This window comes from Lygodium microphyllum, chromosome 6, assembly GCF_053477565.2.
Source record: "Lygodium microphyllum isolate KBCC chromosome 6, Lygodium_microphyllum_v1.1.10, whole genome shotgun sequence".
NCBI lineage: Eukaryota > Viridiplantae > Streptophyta > Polypodiopsida > Schizaeales > Lygodiaceae > Lygodium > Lygodium microphyllum.
Genome location: NC_141140.1, coordinates 124,653,518 through 124,669,026, shown reverse-complemented (window position 1 = coordinate 124,669,026; position 15,509 = coordinate 124,653,518). Strand labels below are relative to the sequence as shown.

The 15,509-nt window shown below is 44.0% G+C and overlaps 1 protein-coding gene across 1 annotated transcript; it reads left to right on the top strand.

The window, feature by feature from the left end:
* The first annotated feature begins 4,222 nt into the window (after positions 1 to 4,222).
* LOC148035081 (uncharacterized) lies at positions 4,223 to 6,115 on the top strand. The gene is made up of 5 exons (XM_087680618.1): positions 4,223 to 4,713; positions 4,871 to 4,977; positions 5,067 to 5,199; positions 5,291 to 5,485; positions 5,590 to 6,115. The coding sequence occupies exons 1-5, from the start codon at positions 4,387 to 4,389 to the stop codon at positions 5,854 to 5,856; spliced, it is 1,029 nt and encodes a 342-aa protein (XP_087536744.1). The 5' UTR covers positions 4,223 to 4,386; the 3' UTR covers positions 5,857 to 6,115.
* The last annotated feature ends 9,394 nt before the right edge of the window (positions 6,116 to 15,509 follow it).

The following is a 15,509-nucleotide window of genomic DNA, read 5'->3' as shown; positions in this document are numbered from 1 at the left end:
AGAAAGGAGAGAAAGGAAATTGCCTTCACTTGTGGCATAATAGGCATAAGGACAATTCTTGGCATGCAACTTAACTTGATAGGGCATATGCTAATTGGGGGGGGGGGGGGTTTCCCAACCCGGAAGGTGCTAGCTGAGGTCATGGACTCTAGTTGTAGTCCTATCTAGATTACTTGCAATATTGCAATGTCACAAGGGTGCTTAGAAGGACTACTGCCATTGAGAAGAAGGGATTATGATGTAGCTTTAGGAGTAGAGCTAGTGTTTTTTTTGCTAGTCTTAGTGTGTATCCTAATGAGATTAGCATTTGGTTTGGCTCCTACAAAGAGTTGAGGATTACCTTAAGGTGGAAGAGGGGAAGAGAATTGCAACTGTATAGACACAATTGAGAAGAACATTCTTTATATAGAGGTATGCATTAACTCCCACCTTTTATAAAGCTCTTCAACTCAAGCAAGGGGAAGGAGTGCATCATAGTGATAGAGGGCAAAGGGGAGGAGTACAGATGGATGATGTGTCTATAGCAAGAATCTTTATAAGACACCTTTCTAATATCATGTGGGTAGCACCAACATGGAAGGAATGTTATGATAGGAAGCTCAGAACTTCCTTGAGCCAATAGACAGGGTGGTGGATGAGGATATAATTGATATGCTAGCGATGCCATTCTTCTCAAACAAGCTTCAATTTGTAGTGGGGAAAATGAAAAGGGAAAATCTTTAAATCTTGATGACATCCTGGTAGAGCTGTATCATACATTACGGCATGTATGTGGTAGAGATATTACAAGCTTTGCTAGTGTGTGCATGAGTCTAGGGTAATACCTTTGACCATCAATCAATGTAGGATTGAGCTATTGCCTAAAGGGTGGTGAGGAAGAAGCCTTCACAATGGATGCCTCTCATTATTCTCAATGTGTCATATAAAATCATGGCTAAAGCATTGGCCATGCATATGAAGTTCCCTCTTGGAGGATATTGCATAATGCCCAATATGGCTTTGTGCATGGCTACAAGATTCATGATGCGATGTTAAACCTATTCATCGCCATTGATCATGCAATGGAATTTGGAGAGAAGTTCATATTGATCAATATGTACTTGGGCAAAGCATATGATAGGTTGAGATGGGATTTCCTACTAGGAGTAATGGGCAATTGACATAAATTTTGTGGAATGGTTTGTACTCTCTTCTCAAATGCCACTACAAAGGTGGGAGTCAACGGGTTTATCTCACACCCATTTGACCTATAGAGGTATGTAAGATAAGGATGTCCTTGGGCTCCTTTATTGTTTGCTATTATAGACAACCCCATTGTTTGTTGAAAGATCTCAGTACAAGGTGGAAAGGGGAGAGTTGAAAGGGCTGCCATTGCTAGATGGAGTCCAAATGTGTATACAATTGTTTGCATATAACAATTCAAATATTGTGAAGGCTAAAAAGGAAAATGTGCATAATTTGCATGCAGATTTACACATGTACTCCCAAGTCTCAACATCCTTGATTAGTAAATCTAAAATAGAAATGATATATACTTGAGGGTGAAATATGCACCCATCTAGGTGTTTGACCTAGGGTTCAAACTCATCAAGATGGAGCAGGTGCTGAGATACCTAGGAACTCTAATAGATCTAGTGGTATCATGGGTTAAGAAGATGGATTGGCTATTAGAAAAGTTGGAGCAGAAGATTAAAGTATGTAAAAATGTCTATATCATTTGCTAGAAGATGCTAATAGTGGACAAAATATTGTGCATGTAGTCATGTATGTGGTGGTAGTCAACCCCTTTAGTAAAGCTCAATATGGGAGAATAGAGAAGACATTGAGATCATTTCTATGGAGCACATGAGTAGAAAAAAGATGGCATTTGATTGACTAGGATACAAAAATAGAAGCAATTGACAACATGCCACTTGGGCTAGAAAGGGTGAGTGATAGAGTGAGAAGGTTTTCCTTCAAGCTGATGATGTGAATGGAAGAAAACGAGCCATGGGAAATCATATGGAAGGCTATTTTGAGCAAAGCCAAATTGATAGGAGGCCAATGGAACATGTTAACATGGGATGATAAGTTACTCGCCTTGGCATCAAAATGCACCATGAAGGGATACAAGACAATGAGGAACCTAGTTAGGAAATTAGAAGTTTGGATTGTTCCAAGGAAGCTCCCATGAGAGGGGATGCAACATTGTTGCAATGCATATGTACATTCCCATAAGCATAGTAGGATAAAACTCCTCCTATTAATAGCCATCCCAAATAGGCCTTTAACTTGGCCAAGAAAGGCCTCGTTAGATGAAAGGATGCACGAGATGGAGAAAGGGCTGAAATCGGGTTAGTACAAAAGATTTGAGATGTATATCAGCTTGAAGAGGAAGAGGAAGAATTGTTTGAGGAAGAACTTAGGGGATGAGAGCTTAGACTTGGCCACCTTTAGCCAAAATTGGGCCTACCAAGCTATGGAGCTCAATAGGGAACTTACCACCTTTAGCCGAATTTGGACCTACCAAGATATGGAGCGCAATAGGGAACTAACTACAAGGGCAAACTGACAATCAAGATGAGATTGAGAAAGGACTTCTAAGATGGTAGGGTAGAAATCGCAATTAGAGTTCAAATTAAATGGAAAGACCAATACCCACATGCTAATGTGGGAGTGTGGAAAAGGAGATTGACTCAGGCATGGAAAGCCATGCCAAGTAGGCAATTGAATCTACTGACTATGGAAGGTTATTGCTAGGAAGTTGCCCACAAAGGATAGATTTGGGGGATGGATGGTGGTCAGCCCAAACTACACCTTCTATGCTACTCAACAAGAGATGGTGAGACACCTCTTCTAGTCATGCAAGGATTCTTTGGTGATATGGAGAAAACTTAAAGATTGGTTCAAAGCTGCATGACTGAATGAGAGAATTAAACTAAAATCTACAGTCTTTGGAGACCAAGGCATCTTGGATGAAGAAACTCATAAGCTTTGGAGCATAGTCTGGGTATTAGTTTGGCCATGCTTAAGGTTTTGAGTAAGCATATATATGTTTGGAAAATCACTTATAAGCGATTAGTTAGATGCTAAAGTCCCTGGCTTAAGGCTTGCAGATGTAAATAGTTGACCTGTAATTATTTTGACTTAATAGAAATCTCACATAACCAAAAAAAAACCCATGAAGCCACTTCATTTCATTAATGGAAGGATTTGTGAAGAAGTATATAATATACAAGTTGGTCATGTGTCCTCTGCTCTAATCATGTAAGGGGACACAAAGTACCTAAACAAAACATCTGTAGACTATACTTTTTGTATAAATCTGAGTTTCTCTTGATATGTTAAGTTGATAATCCAAATGTGTAACTACGTTACTAGATTATAACTTTGTGGATCCATATGTGCACATGTGTAGCTGTTATACAACAACAAAATTGTTTGATGTAGAATTAAGTATTTGAAATGGTATATGTTTAAATGCGATACCTTGTGAGCATTGATTGGTGGGCTTCATCCCAATCTCTTCATTGAAAGGTTATTTCCACCCGAAGTCATCTTGAAGGGTAGCATGTCGTAAAGCCTATTTGCTAAGTGATTTTAACTTGAGACCTTGTCCAACTCACACTCATGCCTTGAAATAAGGGGGTTGGTCAAGTAGTAGCCCTCTTGATTGCCCTCTCAACTACTATTGGCTCATATGTGACTTTTCACAAAGGCTCCTACGAGTGTCTCTTTCATGGGATTTTTTCGCAACATTGAAAATCAAGTTAGCAGCCATCGTGTGCAAAAAGTGCACTAAAATTAATTGTTTTTTTAAAAGGAGGTGCATGATGACGAAGTGACCATATGCTAACTAAGGCCTTTTTTGGGGGTGTGAGATGATGAGTGACTAGATATCACCGCGACACACAATTCCATTTTTTCTTTTTGGAGATTAGAAGAGGTAAAAGTTAGGTGCCATAGCATTGGCCCCTTTACCCTACTAATTGAGCTAATGCTTGTTGGCAAGTATTTGAAATGTAAGTACTTAACGAGCTAGACAAACAAGGTGTGTGTGCAACAACGTGGGACACGGCTTACTAGTTTCTTTGATAACCGACCTTTGGTTGCAAGCTTGCCAAGCGTTGCGTGTGAACGAGAGGCAGTTTAAAACCAGGACAAAGCGTGTATGTGACCGTTGCGGTGGGTTGTTTGAAAAGAGCGCTGTTCCCCACCTGCCTCTCACTCTCTCTCTCTCTCTCTCTCTCTCTCTCTCTCTCTCTCTCGCTTCGCCGTCGCCCCTGCCCAAGAAGAGAGAAGACAGCGGCAGCATTTCTGTCTTTTCCCATTCACCTCCATAGCATCGCCTCTACAGAAGAGCCAATTCATCAAAGAGTCTCCATTCAATTTGTTACTCCGTCTGTCATGGCTCTGCGCAGCCTCAATTCCATCGCACCAGACAGGAAGAAGAACAGCAGCCTCGTCACCAAGAAATCCCGCGCCATCGCAAGCACAATCCCACCCGGCGCCAACGACGAAAATGTGGACCTTCTCGGTAGCCCTAACCGGATCCCCCCTCGGAACAACAGTAATACTCCCGCACTTGCATCCTGCAACAAACAGGTGGCCGTTTCTCCTCTTTCACCTCCAGCTGCTCCTGCTCCTCCCCCTGGTGAAGAGCCTCCTTCCGAAATCGACTACATTCTCTCCGGCGACCTTCGTCCCCTTGACCATGTCGATTCTCACATCAGTGTAAGAAGATATGCACCATTTCTATCACAGCATGGCCCTGCAATTCCGCCATTGCATCATTAGGGGTCAACCCTTGCCCTGTGATTTTTGAAGTTTGTGTTCTCGTTACTACTCTTTGTATGCCTTCTGACTTGATGATGGTCGCTTTGTCAAGCAGACTTTGCTGGAGAAACTCAATTGTAACAATTGGTTGAAGGTGTGCGAGGCCATCAACAGCCTGCGTCGGCTATGCATTTACCACACGACCTCTTTGGCCCCTCTTCTGTAAGCTCACAATAAGATACACCCTACGTTTCTCTACTTATGCTTTATCACTGCCAATCTGGTTCATTTCTGTGATTGCACAAGAACAGGGATCAAGTGGTTCACCTCCTTATCAAAGCCATGAAAAACCCAAGAAGTGCGTTGTGTAAGACAGCGATCATGGCCTCCGCAGATCTATTCAAGGGTTTTGGAGACAGGATGCTGCCGATGCTCGAGCCCTTGGTATGTAAATGGTAGTGTCCATTTGACTGGAATGTCGCGCTCGATTGGCAATCTGAAAGGCTGACTATCGTGAAACCATTTGAGCTGGCAGCTGCTACAGCTGCTGCTGAAGGCATCGCAGGACAAGCGCTTTGTGTGCGAAGAAGCTGAAAGGTCTCTTGAAGAGATGACGGTGTGGCTGTCTCCGAGTCCTCTAATGGCAGAGCTCGCACCTTATGTTGGGCACAGAAACCCGAGGGTTCGAGCCAAGGCTGCATCATGTGTTTACAGATCTGTATCGAAGCTGGTAAATATCCATGACTCCTTGGCCTTTGATCCAGTTTTTTATCCTCTGTAAGCGAATTCACGTAATCGGCCCATCCATTCTTCATTCTCCTGTTCTGCAAGCAGGGACCTGAGGGCATCAAAGAATACGGTTTCCAGCCACTTCTGCAGATCGCTGGATCTCAGGTAAATGATCAGCTACCAGAAGCTCGGGACTCAGCGCGCAAGCTCGTGGCAATTTTGCATGCGGCCTTCTCCCAGGAGCACGCGCCTGCTGCTCTTCCGGTCGAATCACAAGCTGAATCTGATGGGGAAAACAATGAGTGGCACAAGTTTTGCAACAACCAGCTGAGTCCCCACGTTGCACAAGCCATCCTCCGACTGACCAGTTAAGTAGCAATAGCAATCGATGTTATTCTCCGAGTCTTCTGCTTTGCTACTCGGTAATTCACCGCGCGTGGCTTCTCTAACCACCTTCTTTGTACATATCTGCTTATGGAGGGGACTGTGAGTCCATGGGCTTTGTGGACCTTATGCTACACAAAATCAACGGTTATCATTCACTGTCATCGCTTTCTTCTAATATTGTGGAAAAGCCCATCTACTTGTACCTCTTTTTTCTATTGTTTCAGTCCTAAATTTGTTGTAATTCTTGCAACTTGTAGCTCTAATTTAGAGTAGTGTCAATATATTTTCTATGTAGTTGTAAGGTTGTATTTGAACGAGTGCATGAGAACGACATGGCTTGGCTTAAAATAATTTAGAGTAGCGTCAATATAATTTCTATGTAGTTGTAAGGTTGTATTTGAACGAGTGCATGAGAACGATAACTTCTATGTAGTTGTAAGGTTCTATTTGAACGAGTGCATGAGAACGACATGGCTTGGCTTAATATAATTAAGAGTAGCGTCGATATAATTTCTATTTAGTTGCAAGGTTGTATTTGAACAAGTACATGAGAATAACATGGCTTAAAAGTATAATCCCTATGAGTGCATGAGAACGATAATTTCTATGTAGTTGTAAGGTTCTATTTGAACGAGTGCATGAGAACGACATGGCTTGGCTTAATATAATTAAGAGTAGCGTCGATATAATTTCTATTTAGTTGCAAGGTTGTATTTGAACAAGTGCATGAGAATGATATGGCTTAAAAGTATAATCCCTATGAGTCTAGCACTTAGCACAACTGCATAAGCTTCTAGGGCAAACCAAAGTGTATTTGGATTGAATATGAGACATTTGTGGTTGTAGTGTAAAGCAAGAAGAAAAATCATGGAATCCGAAAGATGCATTTGTAAGAGAAGGGATTCAGGGGAAGAAAAGGAGGGAAGAAGAGTGCCTAGTGGAAAGAACAATGATTATTTGCAAGGGAAGGGGAGAGGAGAGGAGAGGAGAGGAGAAGATGAACATGAGCAAAGGAAGTGATAATTTGCAAGAGGACAAATATTAGGGTAAGGGAGCTAGAAAATTGATGGTGAAATAGGCATTTATGTGATGAGGCAAGTGACCACATCAACCCTGGCTTCCTCCATGATACAACATGCTGCCCCCCATCGCAAGGTAAGGTAGCTAGAAAATTGATGGTGAAATAGGCATTTATGTGATGAGACAAGTGACCATGACCTTGGCTTCCTCCATGATAGAACATGCTGGCCCCCATCGCACTCAGCCAAGTTCGAGCTCGAGTGATAATTTCTTCAAGGAGAGGAGAGGAGAGGAGAAGATGAACATGAGCAAAGGAAGTGATAATTTGCAAGAGGACAAATATTAGGGTAAGGGAGCTAGAAAATTGATGGTGAAATAGGCATTTATGTGATGAGGCAAGTGACCACATCAACCCTGGCTTCCTCCATGATACAACATGCTGCCCCCCATCGCAAGGTAAGGTAGCTAGAAAATTGATGGTGAAATAGGCATTTATGTGATGAGACAAGTGACCATGACCTTGGCTTCCTCCATGATAGAACATGCTGGCCCCCATCGCACTCAGCCAAGTTCGAGCTCGAGTGATAATTTCTTCAAGGAGAGGAGAGGAGAGGAGAAGATGAACATGAGCAAAGGAAGTGATAATTTGCAAGAGGACAAATATTAGGGTAAGGGAGCTAGAAAATTGATGGTGAAATAGGCATTTATGTGATGAGGCAAGTGACCACATCAACCCTGGCTTCCTCCATGATACAACATGCTGCCCCCCATCGCAAGGTAAGGTAGCTAGAAAATTGATGGTGAAATAGGCATTTATGTGATGAGACAAGTGACCATGACCTTGGCTTCCTCCATGATAGAACATGCTGGCCCCCATCGCACTCAGCCAAGTTCGAGCTCGAGTGATAATTTCTTCAATGAGATTACTCAGATGATGACTCTACAAAGATAGGACCCTTGTGACCACTTTTATGTTGATTCCACCCTCTCACCCCAACCTTCAAGCGAAGGTTGTGCACATGGTTATGAGGCCCAAAGGACCACAGTGCGGAGATTGTAGGCGGTGCCATGCCGTGTTCCACGTGAAGACAACCTACCTCATCCAAGTAAAAAATAAGTGGCCATGTCGACCCTAGCTTCCTCCATGCCACAGCATGCTCCTTCAAGTGAAGGCTGTGCACATGGTTATGAGGCCCAAAGGACTACAGTGCGAAGGTTGTAGGCAGTGCCATGCCGTGTTCCACATGAAGACAACCTACCTCATCCAAGTAAAAAATAAGTGACCACATCGACCCTAGCTTCCTCCATGCCACAGCATGCTCCATCGCACTCAGCCAAGTTCAAGCTTGAGTGACAATTTCTTCAGTGAGATTACTCAGATGATGATGACTCTACAAAGATAAGACCCTTGTGACCACTTTTATGTTGATTCCACCCTCTTGCCCCAACCTTCAAGCGAAGGTTGTGCACATGGTATGAGGCCCAAAGGACTACAGTGCGGAGATTGTAGGGGGTGCCATGCCGTGTTCCACGTGAAGACAACCTACCTCATCCAAGTAAAAAATAAGTGGCCACGTTGACCCTAGCCTCCTCCATGCCACAGCATGCTCCTTCAAGTGAAGGCTGTGCACATGGTTATGAGGCCCAAAGGACTACAGTGCGAAGGTTGTAGGCAGTGCCATGCCGTGTTCCACGTGAAGACAACCTACCTCATCCAAGTAAAAAATAAGTGACCACGTCGACCCTAGCTTCCTCCATGCCACAGCATGCTCCATTGTACTCAACCAAGTTCAAGCTTGAGTGACAATTTCTTCAGTGAGATTACTCAGATGATGACTCTATAGAGGCAAGAGTAGATGAAGATGGGCCAAGTGCCCCAACATTTTCGAAGAAGGTCACAAGAGCCATGATCATGCCACATTGGGTTGAGGCCCAAGCTCAATAGAAGACACTTGTCTGCACGGATCCGAGTTCAAGTTCATGTGGAGGCGACCCTCCCTATGGCACAGAGTTGGATTCAAACCCTTGTGACCACTCCTATGTTGATTCCATCGTCTCGCCCCAACCTTCAAGTTAAGGCTAGAGAATCTCCTTGAGCTAGGAGGATAAACAAATGGCCTACCTGGCCTACCCCAACGCGATCACCACCCAAGACTCCTTGAGTTGGGAGGATAAACACCCAACGCGATCACCACCCAAGACTCCTTGAGCTGGGAGGATAAACAAAAGGCCACCTTCCATGATGCCTACTCTAGAGAAGACTCCTTGAGCTTGGAGAATAAAGAAATGGCCAACCCCCATGCCAGTGACGGATAAAGAAATGGCCAACTTCAAAGATGATACCTACAAAGACTCCTTGCGCGGGGAGAACAAAGAAACGACCAAACCCCTTGTTGCACATGAAGGATATCAAGCAAGCTCCTTGTAGAAGACTCCTTGAGCTTGGAGAATAAAGCCCCAACCTTCAAGCGAAGGTTGGGGAATCTCCTTGAGCTAGGGGGATAAACAAATGGCCTACCTGGTCTACCCCAACGCGATCACCACCCAAGACTCCTTGAGCTGGGAGGATAACAAACGACCTTCAATGATGCCTATTCTAGAGAAGACCCCTTGAACTTGGAGAATAAGGAAATGGCAAACCCCCATGCCAGTGATAGAAGCTCCCTGAGCCAAGAGGATAAAGAAATGGCCAACTTCAAAGGCGATACCTATAAAGACTCCTTGTGCGGGGAGAATAAAGAAATGACCAAACCCCCTGCTGCACATAAACTCCTTGAGCTGGGAGGATAAACAAATGACCTTCAATGATGCCTATTCTAGAGAAGACTCCTTGAACTTGGAGAATAAGGAAATGGCAAACCCCCATGCTAGTGACGGAAGCTCCTTGAGCCAAGAGGATAAAGAAATGGCCAACTTCAAAGAAGATACCTACTAAGACTCCTTGCGCGGGGAGAATAAAGAAACGACCAAACCCCTTGCTGCACATGAAGGATATCAAGCAAGCTCCTTGCACTGGGAAGATAAACCAACTGCCACCTTTCATGAGCCCACAAAGCACATCAAGAAGACGAAGAACTCCTTGAGCTAAGAGTCTAAAGAGACAACCATCCACCATGCTACAAAACATCAAAGTTGCACGGCGTAAGACTCACGGAGCCATGAGACTAAATAAACGGAAATGGCAAACCCCCATGCCAATGACGGAAGCTCCTTGAGCCAAGAGGATAAAGAAATGGCCAACTTCAAAGATGATACCTACAAAGACTCCTTGCGCTCGCGGGGAGAATAAAGAAACGACCAAACCCCCTGTTGCACATGAAGGATATCAAGCAAGCTCCTTGCACTGGGAGGATAAACCAACTGCCACCTTTCATGATGAGCCCACAAAGCACATCAAGAAGACAAAGAACTTCTTAAGCTAGGAGTCTAAAGAGAGCCATCCACCATGTTGCAAAACATCAGAGTTGCACAGTGAAAGACTCACGGAGCCATGAGACTAAATAAAGGGCTAACCCCAATGCAAATGAAAGGTCATCCAACAATATCCTTGTGCTAGGAGAATAAAGCAATAGTTCCTACAACAGAAAGGATAGATGAAGCTAAACTAAGTGCCAAGAAGAGAAAGAAGATCAAGGCCCAAGCTGGCGTGCAGGCGAAACCTGAGAACTCAAATCCCTCTCTTGAGGCGAAGGTCACCCAATGATATCCTTGTGCCAGGAAAATAAAGCAATGGTCCCTACAACAAAAAGGACAGATGGAGCTAAACTAAGTGCCAAGAAGAGAAAGAAGATCAAGGCCCAAGCTGATGTGCAGGCGAAACTTGAGAACTCAACTCCCTCTCCTGAGGCGAAAGATGAGACTTGCATATCGACTCCCGAGCCTCAATCCGAGTCTGCAATTAGGAGAAAGCAGGTGAATTTGAGCAAGTGACCATCCACTCCTATGAGGACGATGAGGAGTTAACTCTCTATACCCAAACAGCTGATTCCGAGGGGAATGAGCTCTCATACAACAAAGTAGAGGCAATCGTTGAGGTGCCTCTCATGTGGGCCAATCATGGTGATTGGATCTTTGTGAATGGATCCCAAATGGCTGAGTTACACGTCGATGTAGAGTCTCATGTGGGCCAATCACGGTGATTGGATCTTTGTGAATGGATCCCAAATGGCTGAGTTACATGTCGATGCAGAGTCTGTGCTCACCATGAAGTTGAAATTCAAGGAGATCCCTTTGCCTGAAAGGCCCACTTGTGTGTTCAAGCCCATTCCGATCTCTGGACCAAAATGGTGTAATCTTCTTGGTAGGATCAAGGTAGTTGGTTGGCTACATGATCAATCCAAGTTGGTTCCAAGGAGGCTTCACCCTCTAGGTCACTCACGATGGATGTCGCTCGTCGCAGAGTGAGATAGGTTGGAACGAGCTAGGTGTGAAGACTTAGATCACATATTTGCCCCTTAGGAAAATCCGGACATGATAAGGTCCCAAAGTGATGTGGGCAGGCACAATGCCAGTCCACACCCAACCTCCTATGCCTTCACATATTATGTGACCTTTAAGGACCAAGTCAAAGTTGTCATAGTGCAGGTCATGGCCTGTGCTATGCAAGTGAGGTGATTCGATGCTATGCATTTGATCGATCTCAAAGCTTTCTGTGCCTTAATGCGTGATTTGGCCATCAAGGGTCTCAACATACATGTAGGTACAACATGGATGCCTGAGGGCTATCTACTTAACTTGCATGTGATAAATCTATATCTGGGTAACATAGGCCCTAACGGTTTTGTTCGCAAGGGAGATGACCCTTGCATTGTAGGTGTAGTGATTTGATGCAACCCATCAAGCCGCCATGCTTTGTCAGGTGCTCCAACTATACAATCCACATAGGATGGGCTCCCTCCTCGCTCTTTGGTGTCCATGTGTGCTTCAATGCAAGGAAGGATACTCAATGCAAGAGAAATGGATATCTCATGGCGCACGAAGAGACATGCAGCAGCACCACATATTCCTTGGAGCATTCCCATTCAAGGTGCTCCCATCCCTCAAAGGTCCAAGCAAAAGAAGATGGATGGTGCGAAGTACTAAAATCACGCCTTCTGCGCATGGAGACATACCACCTTTGCAAGACGGAAGTGTGTCTCATTATTCAAGAAGATAGCTCAAAGTGTCAAAGTGAAGATCTGGGCAACTAAGGCCCAACTCTTTTCAAGGGGAAGTGCATGCCTTCTGTGCATGGAGACATACCACCTTTGCAAGATGGTAGTGTGTCCCCTTCTTCAAGAAGATAGCTCGAAGTGCCAAATTGAAGATTTGGGCAACTAAGGCCAAGGAGGTGCATACTCAAGGCACACCTCTTGCATGGTGAGGCATACTGCTACCAACAAAGTGGTCAAATGTTGCCTCACACATGTGGAGGGATGTGACCACTCTAGCATGGTCAAATGCTCTGCCTTGATTTCGGATTGAAAAATCTGGCCAAAATGGACCTCCTCTCGCAAGAAGGTGTCACCTTCTGGGCCCCTACCTTCATGGCTTGGCATGCTCCTTGTTGAGCACCTTGGTCCCAAGTCCATTGGCAGTTTTTATGCACTCATGCTACCAGGCCATGCATTGGGTAAAGTGCGCACGGCTTGTCTTAGCCGGGTTACCCTCCACTCTGTGCTTGTAAATATAGTCAACTTGTGGATGGATTGAAGTGCACAATAAAGAGTCAAGTCAAACCACTCCACATTTGTAAATTGAGTCAATGGGTGGTATCTTACTCTAAGTTTGAAAAGACCATGTTTCACACTTGTAATCGAGTTAGTGAGCATGGCACTTAGTGGGTCGCCCTGGCCAAATTGATAGCGAGTTAGCAAAGACCCGCGAAGTTTTGAAGTAAAGAATCTAGTGGGTAAACACTGACTGACTTGATAATGAGTCATGTTCAGACTCCTAAATTTTAGAGTCCTCATACAACCGCCCCTTAGGCTCTGAGTTATGGTTTTGGGACTCAACAAGGACGTCGAGTTCTTCAAGAGGAGGTGCGTATGAGCAATATGACCCTCTATTGCCAATCCCTCAACCCCACAATATCGAGTTGTGTTAGATGAGTGTTGATACCTCTACCCTCGCCCATGAACCAAGTCCCTCAAGCCCTCCGACTTCCTTGTAGCACTCTTGTTGCTCTCTTGCCATCTTGCAATACAATCTCGGCCCTCAAGAGGGGCCCTCATTTTTTAGCCCTTTGTCACTTGTTGTATTATCATGCCATGTTGTGTTATGCTTTCATTGGCTTGTGGGACCACTGACAAGTGGTGGGTAATACCTCACGATGCGTGTTCCATGGAGGGGATCACCCTACCCTAAGATGGACCCATGGAAGGTTCATCACAACAGCTATATAGGGAGTAGTAGTCACTCAAGCTTTTCTTGGGATGTGCTTCCACATGTGATTCCCTATGCTTAATGGTGAACGAACCCTCACATGTGTAGTGTCATGAGGGTGTAGTCTTGAGATGTGCCACGATTCCTTATATCTTGTGCGCCTTTTTGTTATGCCATTTGTATGTCGCATGATAGGTTATGACTTGAAATCCCATGAAGGTCTGTAACACTTGGTATTAGAGCAACTCTAGCGTAGAGCATACTAGCATGAGAGAGGAGCAAGCTCACAGATGCAGAGGAGATCCTACCATAACACATCACGCAACACAATGTGATGACCCCAACATGAGAATATACAGTGTGACAACCCCAGGGCATGTTACCTATTAAAAAGTGGGAGAGAAGCTGTTGTGCCAACGAAGTTGAGAGGGAGTCATGATGTAGTAGGAACATGTGGCATACCATTTAAAAATGTATTGGAGAGAGTTGAAGCTACAGAAAAACACTTTCTTTGAAGAGGAGGATGAGCTATGTCACTGGCTCAAAATCACATATAAGAAAAAGGAGTTGTGGCTCAAATTGATTGAGCATACAAAGAAGACTATTAGAGCACTAAAGAAGACCCAGAGGATATTGACCAGTAGTTGATCATGGTGTGAGAAAGAGCCAGGCCATGGCAAGTAAAGATAGCATGAGACATTGACACAAAGCTACAAGGACCATTAGAGCACTAGAGAATACCCACAAAGAAATAGTTGTGATCCATAATTTTCAAGAGAAGGTTGAAGAGTTGGATGAAGACCTGGAGGAGGTTGACTAGGAGTTGATCATGGTTCAAGAAAAAGCTAGACTATGGCAAGTGAAGATGGCCTGAGACCTCGACACGAAGCTATAAGGAAGACAACCATTGGATCTAAAGAAGCCAAAGAGCAGGCTTACCCATACTTGAAGTAGATGAGAGTCGAAAGAGTCCAAGAGATGAAGAATTGAGTGAAGCCAGCCACCCAAAGAAGAACAAAGAAGCCAAGAAAAGAAGAAACTGGTGAAAGAAGAGGAAGAGTTCTAGTTGGATAAAGATGAAGAAGAAGACAAGGGAGAGGATGAGCTTAGTCTCGATTGCTTAGTCTCAATCTTGGAGCACCTTATCCTCAATAAGGAGTTGAGTACTACTACCCCGACCACTATCTTGAAGACTACTACCAAGGAGGCTACCTTCAAGACCAAATCTCTATAATGAATACACCCCCCCCCCCCCCCCCCCCACCAAGAGAGAAAATGAATACCACTACCTCAAAGATTTTTCCAGCAACTACCACCCAGAAGGAGAATACCTCTATAACAACTATCCCTATCCCCAAGATTGTTTGCCAACCTGAAGGAGTTCAAGAAGAAGAAAAGATAGAGTATTATGTAAAGGGAGAATGATAGAAAATGGATATAATTTCAAAGGCAAAAAATATTATGACACAGTTAGGATTCAAGGAAGAAAATGAAGATAGGAGGACATGTCAAAAGGATGAACCCTTGCACCCACAAGTTGTAGCCTAGTTGAAAGAAGAACCAATATTAGCAGAAATGGAATTCAAGAAGGGGAAGGATGAGCTCGATCTTGATCTTGGAACACCTCCATCCATTGAGATTGAGAGTGAGGCTAGGTTGACACACTTCTTTGAGGCACGATATGCGTTTGACTCAAGGTGATGATGAAGACGTAGATGAGGAGATAGACTTAGAGAATGAGAATGGAAGGGTGAAAGCACCTTGGGCAGGGCATCCACTACATGGAGCCAACTCTTCTACTTCATATTATGAGATAGGTGAAGAATAAGGAAAGGGAGAGGATGAGCTCAACCCAGATCTTGGAACACCTCAGTGTCGAGCTCAACTTAGATCTTGGAACACCTTGATCTCGACAACCCCAACAATTAACCAAACCCACAAAGTTCAATGATGATAGGCTAGAAAGAGAGTTGAAGGAGAGAATCATGAAAATATGGGATGAGATAGAATAAGATGATAAAAAAGAAGAAGAAAAAGACTTGTTAGATAGAGCCATAGAGAAGATCAAGGAAAAAATAAGACAAGAAAAGAGAAGAAAGAAGATAGAAAAACAAGTAGAGTTAGCTAGGAAGAAGCTAGAAGAGAAAGAAAAGATAGAGCAAGATATGGGAAAACAAGTAGATGAAAATAAAAAGAAGAAAGTTAGGAAAAAGATTGATCAAGTAGAAAGAGGCGAAGGAGCCAAGCTAGAAGAA